Genomic DNA, 15,927 nt, shown 5'->3' with positions numbered 1-15,927 from the left:
ATACCAAAGCCAATTCAAAATTTAATGTTTATAAGAAAGTATTAATTTTTGTTAACAGTACTCTTTATTATTTTAAAGAGCTCTTTATTGACTATTATTTTTTGTTATTCCATTTTAGACTAAAATTTGTTAGAAAGTTATTTATTTATATGGGTAAAATTTGCAGGAAAATTTCATCCCATTTGAAAGGATGAGTTGTAAATATCATAATGCGAAAAATTATTTGGTGCACCTGAGGATCAAGTTTTTTTTTTTTTTGTTGGGGGGGGGGGGGGGGGGGTGGTGTTGTGCACCTGAGGATCAAGTTAGTAGTGTTCAATGATTTTTTCTGCTCAAAAATATAAAAGTATGTCAATACTGTACTAAAGATTGTTTTAAAATTTGGCTCAGAAATGAAATAATTTTTGGTATCAGTATATATAGGTATACTAATTTGATATATATATATATATATATATCAAATTAATACCAAGACGAATAATATTTTGGTCCAAGTTGACCACTTAATCAAAGCTGGCCATGAACAAGAAAAACAATTTCTAAACAACAATAGTTTTTATTTTTATTTTTATGAATTAAACAACGATAGTTAGTAATAGTAAATTTCAAGAGAGAGATCTTTAGCTACAAAATGATCATTCAACTTGAAATTTCATATACAAATAAAACAATCTATAAAACACAAAACATTAGAACAAATCAAAGATCAAGACTATAATAAAAATAAAGGGTCATGCTAACGAGTGCCCTAAGGACACTGGTTAAGAATCTAGTTAAAGAAAGTTTTTATGGGAAAAAAAAAAAATTAATGTTTTACCAATTTTTTTCATTTTCTATAAAAATGATGTCAAAACTTTCTTTAATTGGATTCTTAACTAGTGCCCTAAGGGTACTCGTTAGCATTTCCCTAAAAGAAATCTATAAAACAACCTTTTTTTTTTTTTTCAAGGTTGAGTGTTTTTTTTTTTTTTTTTTTTTTCATTTATGAGTGGCACATGAGAAATATATTAAATGTATTGACACATGTCAAAAGTGTTATATCATGGACAAATTGTTGCTTGCCATGCGGCATTATTTTTCCATTATCTCTCCATTTTCAATCCCCAACTTTTTCATTCATTTAACCAAACAGGCCCTAAACTCTATAATAATATCCTATCAAATTCTATCATGTTATCTAGTCTAAAATATGTTTTTTTTTTGGCAAATATGTGGATATACTTGCACATAGTCAAAAGTTTTTTTTTTTTTTTTTTATTTAATACAATATAGTACCAACTTATAACGTTTGCTCTATGATAATTGCTCTTTATCACAAGATCAAAACATCAATCAATTTTTTATGTAGGTGGAATTCAAACCCCAAATCTCTTATTTGATGACCAAATGTTTTACCAATTGAACTAATGAAACCATCACATAGTCAAAAGTTGAGTTGTCAATTAATTGTCAAATCATAATTTAGTCTTGGTTAGAGTTCTAGTCTTTGATAATATTTACTAATAAACCGCATTTTCTAGTGGTCATAGGCTCATTCCTAAGGCTTCATTTGGGAGTTCATAAGGGAATGGAATGAAATGATCATAAGAGAATGAAAAGGAATGGAATGTATTTAAGCAAGAGAAAAGAATGAAAAAGAATTAAATAGAATAGAATTAAATAACCTTGATTGGATGTTTTAAAATAAGCAAATAAAAAGAAATAAAAATGAATGGAATGTAAATAATCTTGTTTGGGAGTAACATAGAGGGAATGGAATGAAATCATTTTATGACAATATTACTATTAGAACCCTATTTAAAAATAAATGGTTGAATATATAGGGGTATTTTGGGAGTTTTAGTAACAAATTCATTAAATCTAAATCCAATCCCTCCCATTTTTCCCAATTTCAGGAGGAATGAAAATTTGTGGTTTTAAGGGAATAGAGAGGAATGAATGTTTCCTCCTACCCATTTCATTCCCTTCCACTTAAACTCCTAAATAAGGGAATGAATTTTCCATTCTCTCTATTAAAACTCCCAAAAAATGAAAATGAATAATATTCTAATTTTTTTTTTATTCATTTCCATTCCCTCCTCCCAAACAAGAGCTAAGGGTTTGGGAGGTGAAGGTCCCAGGTTTGAATTGTGCAATGAGAAGCGCTTGAAAAATAACTCCATACTCTTGGCTCATGCTTACTAGTGTCCTCGATGGGGCTGTATGCATAACTATAACTCATTTGGATCTAGGACTGTCCAGAAGACCCGGTGACCTGTTCAACCCAGCCAACCTGCCCGCGTTCGACCCGCTGCCACCCGATCCGACAACTCCGGCGGTCGAACACGAGTTCCGGCGAAGCTAACCCGACCCCACGCGGGTCGGTTGTCGGTTTTTAGTTTCTAAACCCGTGACACTCGACCTGAACCGAATCCTTATCCTTTCTGGCAAAGTATTAAGATTTTCCGACCAGATCCGGCGAGATCTCGCCGTTATCCGATGAAATCTAGGCCAGATCTTGACGAATTCGACCAGATTTCCATCCGATCTCGACGGATCCAGCCAGATCTCGCCAGATCCAGCCAAATTTTGGCCAGAACTTGATGGATCCGGCCAGATTTCGTCTCTGGTGATAAACCCGATACCGACCTGAATCAACCCGAAACCGACAAGACCCAAATTGAAAAATCCGACCAAGTCTCCGGGTCGATTTCAGGTCAACTTTTTATTCACCCGCCCCAGTCGGGTCGAGTCTAGGTTGGGCACAAACCCGACCCATGGACACCCCTATTTGGATCCCTTGCTCCTATTGGCCTTGGTCCAACGGGTAGAGTGTCATCATAACCATGCCCAAGTAGAAAATGATAACTTAAGTGATCCCCTACCCATTTTTTTTTCATAAAAGAAAAAAATAGTCTAATTCGCATAAGTGGATTAACAATTAGTAAATTTTACTAAACTCTGGTATCAAAGGTAGTATTAATTAGGATTGAAAATTAAACCAAAAAAAATTGCTTGAATCAAATCTAATTTTTCCATTTCTTTTTCAGTCTGGTTTCAATTTGAATTTTTGAAAAATAAATTTTTTAAGTTTGGTCTCAAATTTAGAACATATTAATTCGAACCAAATCAAAACCAACCAATATGTATTAAATATTAACATGTACAAAATAGTTACAAGATTGTACCACTAGCCTTTATCTCAAGTTTTTGTTTTTGGAGAAATTTATCCTAAGTTTGAGTCAACAAAACTTAGGTACGATACGTTAAATTCCCCAATTGCATTAACAGTGTCAAACACCTAACGTGATGGTCATTTAAAAAAAAAAAAAAAACCAATAGCACTATAACCATGAGAACCCAACCATCACGCGACAGTGCCAAAACACCACACCGGCGGCATCAAAACCACCTCACCAGTGGCACCAAAACCATCACACGGTGTTTTTTTTTTAAAATTAATTAATTAATTTTTTTCCCCTGATTTCTTTTAAAAATAAACACACACAATTTTTTGTTTTTTTTTTCTTCCCCTCTTGTCGTTTTGGGTTTCTCTTCTTATATCAAATTAAACCTACGTCGTTTTGGGTTTCTCTTGTTATATATCAAAACTACGTCGTTGCCGTCCTCGCTTCTCTCTTTCATTCGCTTCAGCCGTTGTTGTTCTCCCAAGACAGACTCTTCTCTTCTCTCTCTCTCTCTCTCACGCGGACGCCGCTGCTTCTCTTCATTGTTGCTGGCTTTCTCGACCTCTCTCTTTATTTTGGGTATGTTCTCTTTTTTACTTAATTGAGAGTTATTTGTTTGCTGAAAATACATGATTTTGAGTATATTTTTCTTGTGTTTGGGTGCTGAGAAAATATGGCAATACCAGACAAATTTCGATTTCTTTGCATTTCATTTATATTATACTATTGTCCCATATTGATTATTTGTGATAATTTTTATTAATAGCACTTTAAAGGTTGCGCCTTTTTTCTGTTTCTCTGCTTATTTGTGATACTTGAGCTAAATATGGTTTCTGGGGTTTCTTATTTCCTTTTATTATTATTGTCATTTGGAACAATGGAGCATGTATTTGTATAAATATTGCGTCTTGAACTTGTGTTTTATAGTTTGTTGCAATTGAGTGAGGTGCAGTGATGTGAGTCCTTGTTTGTTGCTCAGTTTATTTACTTTGATAGTGATGTTGTACTAATCAGCGATCACTATCTGAGTGAAAATAGTTTTGTTGGTTTGTTTTATAGGTAAAATTTAGTTACAGTTTCTTAGGTGTGGAACCTTAGATATCCCGATTAAATTCAACTGTGTGGTATTTAACTATTTATTTTTGAACCCCAAATATGTGATCTTGGAAGCTTTAACTGTACACAAGGAACTGCATTGGCCAATAAGTCATATGGTTGAATTTAATAGGAGAATTTAAGATAAAGCACCTAAAGAACTGTACTGAAGTTTTCTTCTTGTTTTATTAGGTCCTAATCTGATGACTTATCAAATGTTTAAAAAGATTTGTGTGCGTCTGTAATAACTCTCACTTTTTATATTATTTTCAGAAACTAAGCTGAGCAAATATTGACCTCCTTTTGTTATAATTGCAGTATTAAAAAAATTAAAATAAAAATCTAGGTCTGTAGCATCAGTTTGTTACAATGCCGAAAAAAACTTCTTCTAAAAAGGCTAGGCAAGTGCAAGAAAATAATAATGCTGTGGAAGAAGAAAAACCCTCTCTGGTGACAAAGAAGAGTTCTTCCAGAAAGGCTAAGCAAATGCAAGAAAATAATAATGCTGTGGAAGAAGAAAATCCCTCTCCAGTGACAAAAAAGAGTTCTTCCAAAAAGGCTAAACAAATGCAAGAAAGTAATAATGCTGTGGAAGAAGAAAAACTCTCTTTGGTGCAGAAAAAGGCTGTTAGTGAAATCGATGAAATCTTTGCAGGAAAGAAAAGGAAGAAGTCTGAATCTGAAAAGCCTAATGAAGAAGCAGCTGGAAATCCTAAGAAGACTAAGAAAAAGAAGAAGGATAAAGGTTCTAATGATAGTGAGTTCGCTGAGCCACCTTCCCGGCCTAGAAAAAGAACAAATGATGGGTTTACTGTTTACACAGAAGAGGAGTTGGGTATTAATAAGTCTGATGCTGGATGTACCCCATTATGTCCATTTGATTGTTCTTGTTGTTTTTGAGGATACATGCAAAAATCTGTTGGGTGTAGTTGCTTCCTTTGATCCAGTGAATCTCTGAGATTTTCATGCAGTCTTGTAACTTTTCATTTGCTGTTTTGTTGCTATAATTTGAGGGTATTGGAGCACAGCTTTCTTCTGCCTTGTACACTAGAACTAGATTACATTACTTTTTATCTTATTCAATCAATTTTGAGCTTACGATTAAGTATGACTTCTTTGAATCCAAGATATGAATCATTGTAAATTTCAAGGAAGAATTCAACGCTGATAGAGCCATGTAGTCTATCTGTTAGTCAAACTAATTCTCTTACACTTTCTTTTTTTTTGGCTGAATATTCTCTTAAACATTTAAAGTAGAACATTATATAATTATTACATTTTTGCAGTCCTGAATTCATAGTGATAATACAGATATAGATATGGATTTTCATATAACTCATTTACTCGGTTCTTATAGTTTCATTTACTTGTGTAAATTGTGTGATGCACTCATTTTATTGCTTGGCATCCGAAAGCCTTTTTTACATTCTTCCAAAGTTAATCTTGGAAATGTCTCGCAACAACTAATATATAACACTGTTGTACATTTGGCTGATACAGGGTTCAATATCATATACTTGTTATTATTGTTGTTGTTTGTAATTAAAATGGTAGTAGCTTAAATCTCTGTTTGGGTTATTGGATAATTTTCTATAAGAAAAAGACAGCCCCTGAATGAAAAGGGTTTCTGTACCAAAAAAAAAAAAAAGTGTTTAGGATATTTTTTTCCCTTGTATTTTTGGGGTCTCTTCAACAGCCCATTTGGACCAAAGGGTCAAATTTTGCTCCAAAAGGGTCTAGTGTTATTGGGTTTCCACAACAAGGAAGGCTCAATTTGATGAAACCCTGTAAATCTTCTAATGTTGAAGGAAGTTTGGTTTTTGGGAGGCCGCCTTCTTCTGCCTCTGTTCCTGTGCCTGAAATTGGAGGTATCAACTTTACATTGATTGATTGGTTGTTTCTGTTGCCTTGAGTTCTTATCTGGATGGTAGTGAATTCCTCATGTCTCAGTGCTTAGTGTCATATTTTTTGCTCACATCTGGTCTGAAACCTGGAAAAGTGGAAGTTTTGTGCATTAGGTATGACCTTTTATCTGGTCCCAAGTCCGGACAAATGAGGGTTGCGGTGGGTTTATGGCCAGCATAAAATCTAGTTACTTTTCATGAATTGATCCTATATATACAGTAGTTGACCCTCATTAGTCTGTTGAGGATCCATGGTTGACCCCAAAAGTTTTGGGACTAAGGCCTTGTTGTTGTATTGGGATGGTAGTGACTTTATACTATCTTTTTCACATGGGAAGTATTTTTGTATGTATGTGCATGTGTTTTGAGTTGTTGGAAAGTGGCTCAAGCCCATTAAAATGCTTTGTTAGGTGTCAAGGTTTGGAATTTAAGTTTGTATTCATCTAACAGTGACATTATACCATCTGTAGAAGTAGTGTTTAGCGTGGACATTTCTTTGCCTTGATTGCTATTGGTATCTTCAATACGATTTACTAATGATGTGTACTTATTTGTCTGTATCTTTTCCAAGTTTTATGTTACCAATGAGTATTGAACCTTTGTGATAGACTCAATATTCATGTCAGAAGAAGCATAAATTACTCAAGGCAGTTTGATGTTGGATACTATCTATATAACAGTGTTTTGTTGAGTAATATATAATGAGAAATGACATTAGGATGGCGATATTACTGGCCCATCACAACCTTCATTCACCCCCTCACAATGCTAAGTTTAGAAACTGAGCTTAATTGTTTTGCCTTTTGCATTTCTATTTGTTTTGACTACTTTAGGGTAGCTTTCAATTCTTATTCTTTTTCTTTAATCTTGTTTTATCTCAGTTCAGAGAATTTGTATATTCTAATTTTCTGCTTGTTAAACATCTGCTTCTGCTTTGTCTGCATAGACAAGCGTAGTGGTCATTTTATTGCAATAACATTTGCAAACTCACCTGTAGAGCTTCCATAATTATTGCTTATTCTGGGTGTGATGTTAATTTCCATTACAATTTGTGCTATTGCTATGGCCATGAATCCTACAGAAACATCAGAATGAGTTACTTGTGTTATTGGAACTAATAAATAAAAAAAAAGTAGTTATCTGTGTTTTTGCTTTTGGGGAAAATGGAAGCAGTGTAGAACAATAAGCTTGATACCTTTTCTTACTCTCTTGTTATGCACACAAAGCATTCTTTTTGCATAGAATCATGTAAACAGATTAATGCTTATGACATTAAATATATCACCAATTGTCAGAAGCAGGACTTCAAGGCTGATCTGTTTTGCATGGAATGATCTGTTTTGCATGGAATTACTTGTTATGAAATGTAGGTAGTGGAAGTAGCTTTGTAGACTATGATCTGACTGAAGCTGATCCTGAAGTACGCGGAATTATTGACGAGGAGAAGGAGCGGCAGTTCAAAAGCCTTGAGCTAATTGCCTCAGAGAATTTCACATATATTGTGTAAGGACACGAAAATCTGGCGGCCCAAACCCACTTAGAATAGTGAAATTTGTGTGACCCAGCTAAGCCCAAATCAATAGATATTTGTAAAGAGAGTGGGGTAAAACAAGGGAGGCTTAGCCCGAGGATACAAACAGGGAAAGAATGAACAAAAGTCCAAGATTGAATATATGAAAAGCTCTTTACAAGCTCGCCCGGGGACGAAATTTTTATGCTAGGAGATACATTGTTCTCTTTCTTTCTTTCTATCACTGTTCTTGCTCTAATCTCTCTCCTTTGATTATTTTTCTGGATCCCTTTATTTGGAAGTTCCCTTTTTTTATATACTCCTATGCCTATTACATCCTAACCGTCCATCTCCACTCGTCTAGACTCTCCTTAGGACACTTGTCCCCTTAAACTTCAGTTGAATGTGGTAGAATGAGCTGCTTAGCTGTTAATTCCACTATTTAGGTCACTTCCCCATCAATTTAGTTGAAAAAACTGTTACCAGTCATTTAATGTAGAGGCAGTAGGTGAGGTTTCACTGGAAACTTTCTTCACCTACCTTGACTCTCTCTCTAAACCCCATCCTCTTCATTCGGACTTCCAGGAAGTATTTTATCTCTTCTCCTCCTACCCTCGGGTCAATCCCCTCTTCGGGCTTAGAATGCCTTTATAGTGATAATCATAGTTTGTTGTATCCTTTCTCGGTCCTCGGGTCCCCACATATTGTAATCTTAAATTAAAAATTAATACTAAGAGGAATAATATTTTGGTCCAAGTTGACCACCTAATCAAAGCTGGCCATGAACAAGAAATACAAATTTCTAAACAACAATAATTTAAAAAAAAAAATATTTATGAATTTAAAAATGATAGTTAGTAATTGTAAATTTCAAGAGAGAGAGATTTTTAGCCACAAAATGATCATTCAACTTGAAATTTCATATACAAATAAAACAATCTATAAAACATGAAACATTAGAACAAACCAAAGATCAAGACCATAATGAAATTGAAATGAGAGAGAGATTACCTTTGATAGTAGAGATCAAAAACCAAATTGCAATGGAAAAGAAAATTTTCCCATAACAAATGCTAAACTTTTTTTTTTTTTTTGAGGAACAAGTTGTAACTTGTTCCTCAAAAACTTGTTCGTTATAACAAAGATAAAAGAGTACATACATAAACATGTAAATATGGAGAGAGAGAGAGAGAGGTGTTGAGGGAGGGGAGAAGTTGGGGAAGAGGAGGGGACCTTGTATGTTTTTTGAGGGAATGCACATAAAAAAATCAATTTTTTTTTTATTACTTTAATTGTATTATAGGACCAACTAGTTGCCATACAGGCATACAATTATTATTATTATTATTATGTTTTGGTTTCCACTTGGAAACCTCCATGAATGCACACATTAGTGGAATTAAAAGTGAACATTTCTCTCTCTTAAAAAAAAAAAGTGAGCATTTAAGGTTGAGTTTTTTATTATTTCCATTTATTAGTGACACATGGGAAATATATTAAGTGTATTGACACATGTCAAAAATGTTATATCATGGACAAATTACTGTTTTCCATGTGGCATTATTTTTTCATCTCCTCTCCATTTTCAATCCCCCACTTTTACATTCATTTAACCAAATGGACCCTAAACTCTACAATAATATCCTATCAAATTCTATCATGTTTTCTAGTCTAAAATATGATTTTTTTTAAAAAAAATTTTAAATTTTTTTTGCAAATATGTGGATATACTTGCACATAGTTAAAACTTAAAAGTTTTTTTAAATTATTATTTTTAATACGATATAGTACCAACTTATAACGTTTGCTCTAGGATAATTGTTTTTTATCATAAGGTTAATATACCAATCAATTTTTTATGTAGATGGGATTCGAACCCTAAATCTCTTATTTTATGACCAAATATTTTACCAGTTGAACTAATAATACCATCTCATGGTCAAAAGTTGAGTTGTCAATTAATTGTCAAATCGTAATTTAGTCTTGGTTAGAGTTCTAGTCTTGATAATATTTACTAATAGACCACATTTTCTAGTGGTCATGGGATCATTCTTAAGGGTTTGGGAGATGGAGGTCCCAGGTTCGAATTGTACAATAGGAAGTGCATGGAAAATAACTCCATGCCCTTAGCTCATGCTCACTTGCACCCTTGATAAGGTTTTTTTTTTTTTTGAAATTGGGCCGTCATATTATTAAACATTTAGAGAAACAGAGTCCAAGTACAATGCCTCAACAGCTGGAGGGGGAGACTCCTCCATCCAACAAATATCATCAGAAATCAAACTAGCATACTGGGCTAAAGAGTGTGCGACACTGTTAGCACTGCGTTTAACGCAACTAAACGAAATACTCCTGCAACGTGCTGCTAATACCCAAATATCCGCATATACATTACCCAGTCTGGACTTGATGGAGCGCCAAGAAGCCAGAGCCTTTATAACCGTAGCATTGTCGCCCTCAACCTCTAACTCTGTAAAGCCAGCGTCAACTGCAAACTCCAGCGCCCTCCGACACGCGAGCACCTCCGCCTCTTCACTGTCCACAACCGTCGGTCCTTTCGCAGATAGCGCCGCCATAACCTCCCCCATGTTGTTACGGATAATCGCCCCAAAGCCTGTTGAGTTCGAATTGGTAAAGAGTGCAGCGTCGAAGTTCAGTTTGTAGAGCATCCCAACTGGAGGTCTCCACGACTGCACAGGAGCTGTATTCACCGTAATCCCCAGCTGTGCTTGCACCGCCCTGACCTCCTCCAGATAGTCTTTAGCCCTTCGGTTCAGTCTGCCCGGATCTTGGATAGCACCCCCATGCAAGATGGAGTTCCGTTGGTTCCAAATTAACCAACATTGAACCCAAAACAGTTCAAGCTCCTCATTGGTTAATCTGCCATGCAAGTCTTCCACCAGCTGTAACATATCAGCATGACCAACCGTGCCCTTCTGCAAGCAGCTCGTGCAACCAGCCCAAACGTCCTGGGCCAATCCGCAACCCCACAGTGCATGGTACCCTGTTTCCTTGGCCAAAAAACAGACCCCACACCCAGCATCCTCAATAATCCTTCTCCGAGCCAGATTCTCACGTGTAGGGAGAATATCAAGGCAGGCTCTCCATCCAAACACTTTTATTTTAGTTGGGATCTTTAGTTTCCATAATTTCATCCAAACCGAACCTCCAATCACCCCCCCTGAACTCTCTCCCTTATCAGCTTTCTGCTTGGAGATTAACCTTGCGGTGTGATATCCGGATTTCACCGTATATTCACCACTCTTTGTATGAAGCCAGAAAAGAGCATCAGGAACCTGTCTACGGCTTAAGGGAATCTGAAGGATTGCCTCTGCATCTGACCTCTGGAATTTAGACATTACCTCCTCACGGTCCCAAGAGTTGGTCCTGCAGTCAATGAGGTCTGAAACATGCCACTCCCATTCTTCCTCCACTGGTGGAAATAGTACACGATTTGTGACTTGATTTGGTATCCACTTATCAGCAGAGACCCTAACTCAGACCCATCACCCACCCTCCAACAACTCCCCTTTTTCAAAATAGTTTGTGCTGCCATTAAACTCTTCCACACATAGGAGCTATTAGGGACATCCGAAGCTTCCAAAAAATTAAACCGTGGGAAATACCGTGCCTTAAAGCACCTGTAGAGCAGTGAGCCTTTTTCTTGAATCAATCTCCACCCCTGCTTAGCAAGCATAGCTAAATTGAAATCCTGCAAGTCCCGGAAACCCATTCCACCTTCACATTTAGGTAAACATAATGCCCCCCAATTCTTCCAGTGAATCTTCCTTTTATCTCCCGTTTGACCCCACCAAAAATTAGCACACATGGCATTAAGTTCATGGCAAAGCTTTGCAGGAATTAGGAATACACCCATAGTATATGTGGGGATTGATTGGACTACAGCTTTAATCGAAACTTCTTTGCCTGCTCTTGAAAGCAATTTCCCTTTCCACCCTTGCAACTTTTTCCAGACTCTATCTTTCAAAAAGGAAAAAGCTTGGTATTTTGATCGCCCTAAGAGCGTAGGCAATCCTAAGTAGGATTCAAATTTTTCCACCTCCTTAACTCCCAACATATTTTTTATAATTTCTCTTTGCCCCCCCGATGTATTGCTGCTGAAGAACATAGATGATTTTTCAAAGTTGATACACTGGCCCGATGAGTCTGCATATAACTGAAGGATATCTGTAATACACTTCACTTCCTCCTGGGATGCCTGGCAAAAAAGCAATGAATCATCTGCAAAAAGTAAGTGTGAAATACGAGGTGCACTCCTACAAACCGCCACCCCATTAAGCCTCCCTTCATTTTCTGACTTTGCCAGCAAAGCTGTAAACCCCTTAGCACAAAGCAAGAATAAATAAGGGGACAGTGGGTCTCCTTGTCTGAGTCCTCTTGAAGGAATAATGTTCCCGTATGCTTTTCCATTAATGCAGACTAAAAATGAGGCAGTAGAAACACAGCTCATCACCCTCTCAATCCATGTCATAGGAAAACCCAACCTGACCATTATACCTTTCAAAAAATCCCATTCAACCCGATCATAGGCCTTACTAACATCCAGTTTTAGAGCTAGTGACCCCTTCTTCCCTGATTTCCTGCAATGCATAGCATGCAGTGTTTCGTATGCCACTAACACATTGTCAGTTATAAGTCTGCCTGGAACAAAAGCACTCTGAGTAGGGGCTATCAGCTGGGGAAGAATCTGTTTCAATCTGTTAGCCAACACCTTTGAAATAATTTTATAAATGACATTACAAAGGCTAATGGGTCTGTAATCATAAATTTTTTCAGGAGACTTAACTTTAGGAATAAGGACAATGTGAGTATAATTAATTTCAGAAGTCATATAACCCGAATTTAGAAAATCAAGAACAGCAGCAATCACATCATCCCCAACAATATGCCAATATTTTTGATAAAAAAGAGCATTCATACCATCTGGTCCAGGAGCCTTCGTTGGTCCCATTTGGAACAACGCTGCTTTAATTTCCTCCGCACTAAAGTCACTGGACAAAATATCCCGCATTGCTGGGGTCACCTTCTGTTGCACTGCATCAAGACATTCCTCCATCCTTTGACATGATTCTGAATGAAATATACTCTCAAAGTACTCAATTGCCACACCCGCCACCTCCTCTGGCTCTTCCACCCACATATTATGATTATCCCTCACCCCTTGTATAAAATTCCTCCTCTGCCTTTGAGAGGCTTTGGAGTGAAAAAATTTAGTATTCTTGTCACAATGCTTCAACCAAGCAACCCTAGACCGTTGGGCCCAATAGATTTCCTGTTTGAGGAGTAGATCATCCAATAACTTACTAGCAGACAAAAACTCAGACTTGTTTGCCACTGTCGGTTCAGCCTCACTTAACTCCTCCACCTTCTTTTGTACTCTTTTTATTTCTTCTGCATTCGGATTAGTATCAGAAGCCCCCCAAGCCTGAAGGGCTAACCCACATCTGCTTATCTTCTTCTTCATACACCTCAATCCTGAATCCAAACTACTCACAGAACTCCACGCTTCAGTTATGACCTCCTCACAATCAGCCCTCAGAAGCCATGCCTCTTCAAACCTAAAGCTCCTGGTACTTTTACCACGGTGCCTTAGATCGGATTTGGCATGTAGTAGCAAAGGCCGATGGTCAGATGCATGAGAAAAAAGATGGATCACCGAGCTTGCATGAAATTTTTCCTTCCAACCCGTGTTGGCCACAGCCCTATCCAACCTTTCCTGTGTGTTTTCCAGTCCTGGCCTCTTATTGTTCCATGTGTAGGGATATCCAGTAAAGCCCAAATCAGCCAGTCTACAATCATCCAGCAAATTACGAAAATCATCCATCTGTTTAAACGGAGGAGGATACTTACTTTGTTTTTCTGAAGATTGCAAAATTGCACAACACCATGGGCCATCCACAAAAGAACGTAAGTGATTTAGAAGAGCCCATGATTTTGGTTTTTGACAAGCTTCAGGCCATCCATAAAAACACGTTAGCATCCAAACAAAGCCATCTTCTTCCTCCACCCTTGCTAATATATGGTTGTCCGTAAAATTTATAACCTCCATCTTGACCTCAGATTTCCAAATAAGAGCTAACCCTCCTCCCCCATAAGGTTTTTTGACAATAAACTTATTTGGGAAAGGAAGTTCGTTACAATGTTTATTAAAACCCTCTTTGTCTAAGCGTGTCTCCATTAAGAAACATGCTGTGGGAGCTTGATCCCTCACCAACTTGTGAAGGCTACGAACTGTCCAAGAGTTCCCAAACCCTTGGCAGTTCCAGCTGAATAACCTCATTGTGCTCGGCAAGGGTGTTCATGCACCCCCGCCGCTTCATCCATTTGAACATCTTCAGATAGTCTACCACGTTTCCCCACCTTGCTGCCTGTGTCTGTCCCTTCTTCAATTTCTGCATCCTGGATTCTCCTTTTTCCCAATGATTTTGAACTTCCTTCTGTCTCTCTTAACTTCGGCCCACACTCCATCCTATTAAGCCTGGTCCAAGTGGGCTTTTGTTTAGTAACCTGAGGCCCATCCTGTCCCTTGCTATCCACGTGGCCCTTAAGTGGTTCTGGCTGCTTTACTTCCACGTGAGACTCACTAGAAATATGAGATATGCTCTCATTATTTGAAGATGGAATCTCCAATTTTTTAGCCAATAAATGTGGCATCAGCCGTTCCTTAGTTGACACATCCGTTACGGAAACATGATCCGTGCAATTCGGAGATGCCCCTGTTTTCACGTCCTTTCCTTTTGCATGCCGGTCACCCTCTGTAGGGTTTGCTTCATGGTGCACTAATTCCGCCGCCGGCCTCACTGGACTGCTACCATTCACATTCTGCGCCTCAGCCTTCCCTTCACTGCTGGGATTCTGGTTCTTGGCCGATCCTGTCCTAGAGGGTGAACGTGGCCGGCCACCTGCAGATTTCAGCCACTCCCCATATTGACACCCTACCCTTCCGCCATTCTTACTCTGTGCAAAATACTCAGCACAGTGCTTTAGATCGTGGCCCAAGAATCCGCAAAAATGACAGAACAATGGCAGACGTTCATATTTAAATGTAACCCAATACCTTTTCCCATCCGAACCACCAATAAATCCGCCCCGTCGAATAGGTTTGGACGTTGGGATTGAAACCTTAACCCTCATGAAAAAATTCTGTGCTTCTAGTTTCTGTCGCTTCTCAACCTCCACCACCTCCCCCAGATGACTCCCAATTTCAGCTGCAACCTTAGGAGAGAACATGTCGAACGGCGCCCCCCAAATCTGAACCCAGAGAGCAACCGAATCAAATTTTACATTAGCCGCAGTCATACCGGGCGTCCATCGTCGTAACATGAGTGCTTGGTTATCAAAGGACCAAGGTCCTTCTTTGAAGACTCGGTCCATATCAAATTCCTTATCAAACTTAAACTGGAAGAGGTTGGAGCCTACTTCCACAATCTGCACCGACTCCTCTAAACCCCATGCTCGCCTCAACGTAGTCTGAGCAGCCCGTTTGTTAAACGGTTTACATGTGAGAAACTTGCCTAGCAGACTCAGTGCGCAACTTTCGATCTCATCCCTCCGGTCTTCATCCAATATTGTTATCACTTCCTCTTCCTCCGTCGTCAACTTCATCTTCTCTAACTCGTTAATGACATCATCAGCCATGGTTTAGGTGATCGGACTAAAACAAAAGAAAAGTCAAACCCTGAGAAAGTCAAACCCTTGATAAGGTTGGATGTACAACTATAACTCATTCAGATCTCCTGCTCATACAGGTCCGAACCCAGCGGGTAGAGTGTCACTATGATTATGTTTAAGTAGAAGATGCTAACTCAAGTCACTCCCTACCCATTTTTTCTCATAAAAAAAAGAAGTCTAATCAGTAGAAGCGAATTAACAAATGGTAGAGTTTGCTAACCTCTAGTATCAATGGTAGCATTAATTAGGACTGAAAATAAAACCAAACAAAACTACTTGAATCAAATCTAATTTTTCCATTTCTTTCTTAGTTTGGTTTCAATATGAATTTTTGAGAAATAAATTTTTTAAGTTTGGTCTCAAATTCAAAACATATTGATTTGAACCAAACTGAAACTGATCAATATGTATTAAATATTAACATGTACAAAATAGTTTGAGATTGTACCATTAGACTCTATCCCATATTTTTGTTTTTTTGAGAAATTGATCCCAAGTCAGGCAAAACTTAAAATAAGTACCTTAAGTTCCCTAATTAAATGATTCTAGGTGTTCACTT

General features: G+C 37.6%; 2 protein-coding genes across 2 annotated transcripts; one reads left to right on the top strand and one right to left on the bottom strand.

Moving 5' to 3' along the window:
• The first annotated feature begins 3,500 nt into the window (after window positions 1-3,500).
• On the top strand, window positions 3,501-5,349 carry LOC126724764 (uncharacterized). Its single transcript, XM_050429151.1, has 2 exons — window positions 3,501-3,746; window positions 4,581-5,349. Exon 2 carries the CDS (start codon window positions 4,632-4,634, stop codon window positions 5,160-5,162), a length of 531 nt encoding a protein of 176 aa, XP_050285108.1. The 5' UTR covers window positions 3,501-3,746; window positions 4,581-4,631; the 3' UTR covers window positions 5,163-5,349.
• An 8,624-nt stretch (window positions 5,350-13,973) lies between these two features.
• Window positions 13,974-15,335, bottom strand: LOC126724863 (uncharacterized). The gene has a single exon (XM_050429289.1). It carries the CDS (start codon window positions 15,333-15,335, stop codon window positions 13,974-13,976), a length of 1,362 nt encoding a protein of 453 aa, XP_050285246.1.
• Between the last annotated feature and the right edge of the window lie 592 nt (window positions 15,336-15,927).

The sequence above is a fragment of the Quercus robur genome, chromosome 5 (assembly GCF_932294415.1).
Source record: "Quercus robur chromosome 5, dhQueRobu3.1, whole genome shotgun sequence".
NCBI lineage: Eukaryota > Viridiplantae > Streptophyta > Magnoliopsida > Fagales > Fagaceae > Quercus > Quercus robur.
This window is presented reverse-complemented; position numbering and strand designations above follow the sequence as displayed.

Excerpts from the sequence above, each read along its gene's own strand:
- LOC126724863 (XM_050429289.1), bottom strand. The coding sequence starts at position 15,335 with ATGGCTGATGATGTCATTAACGAGTTAGAGAAGATGAAGTTGACGACG.
- LOC126724764 (XM_050429151.1), top strand. The coding sequence starts at position 4,632 with ATGCCGAAAAAAACTTCTTCTAAAAAGGCTAGGCAAGTGCAAGAAAAT.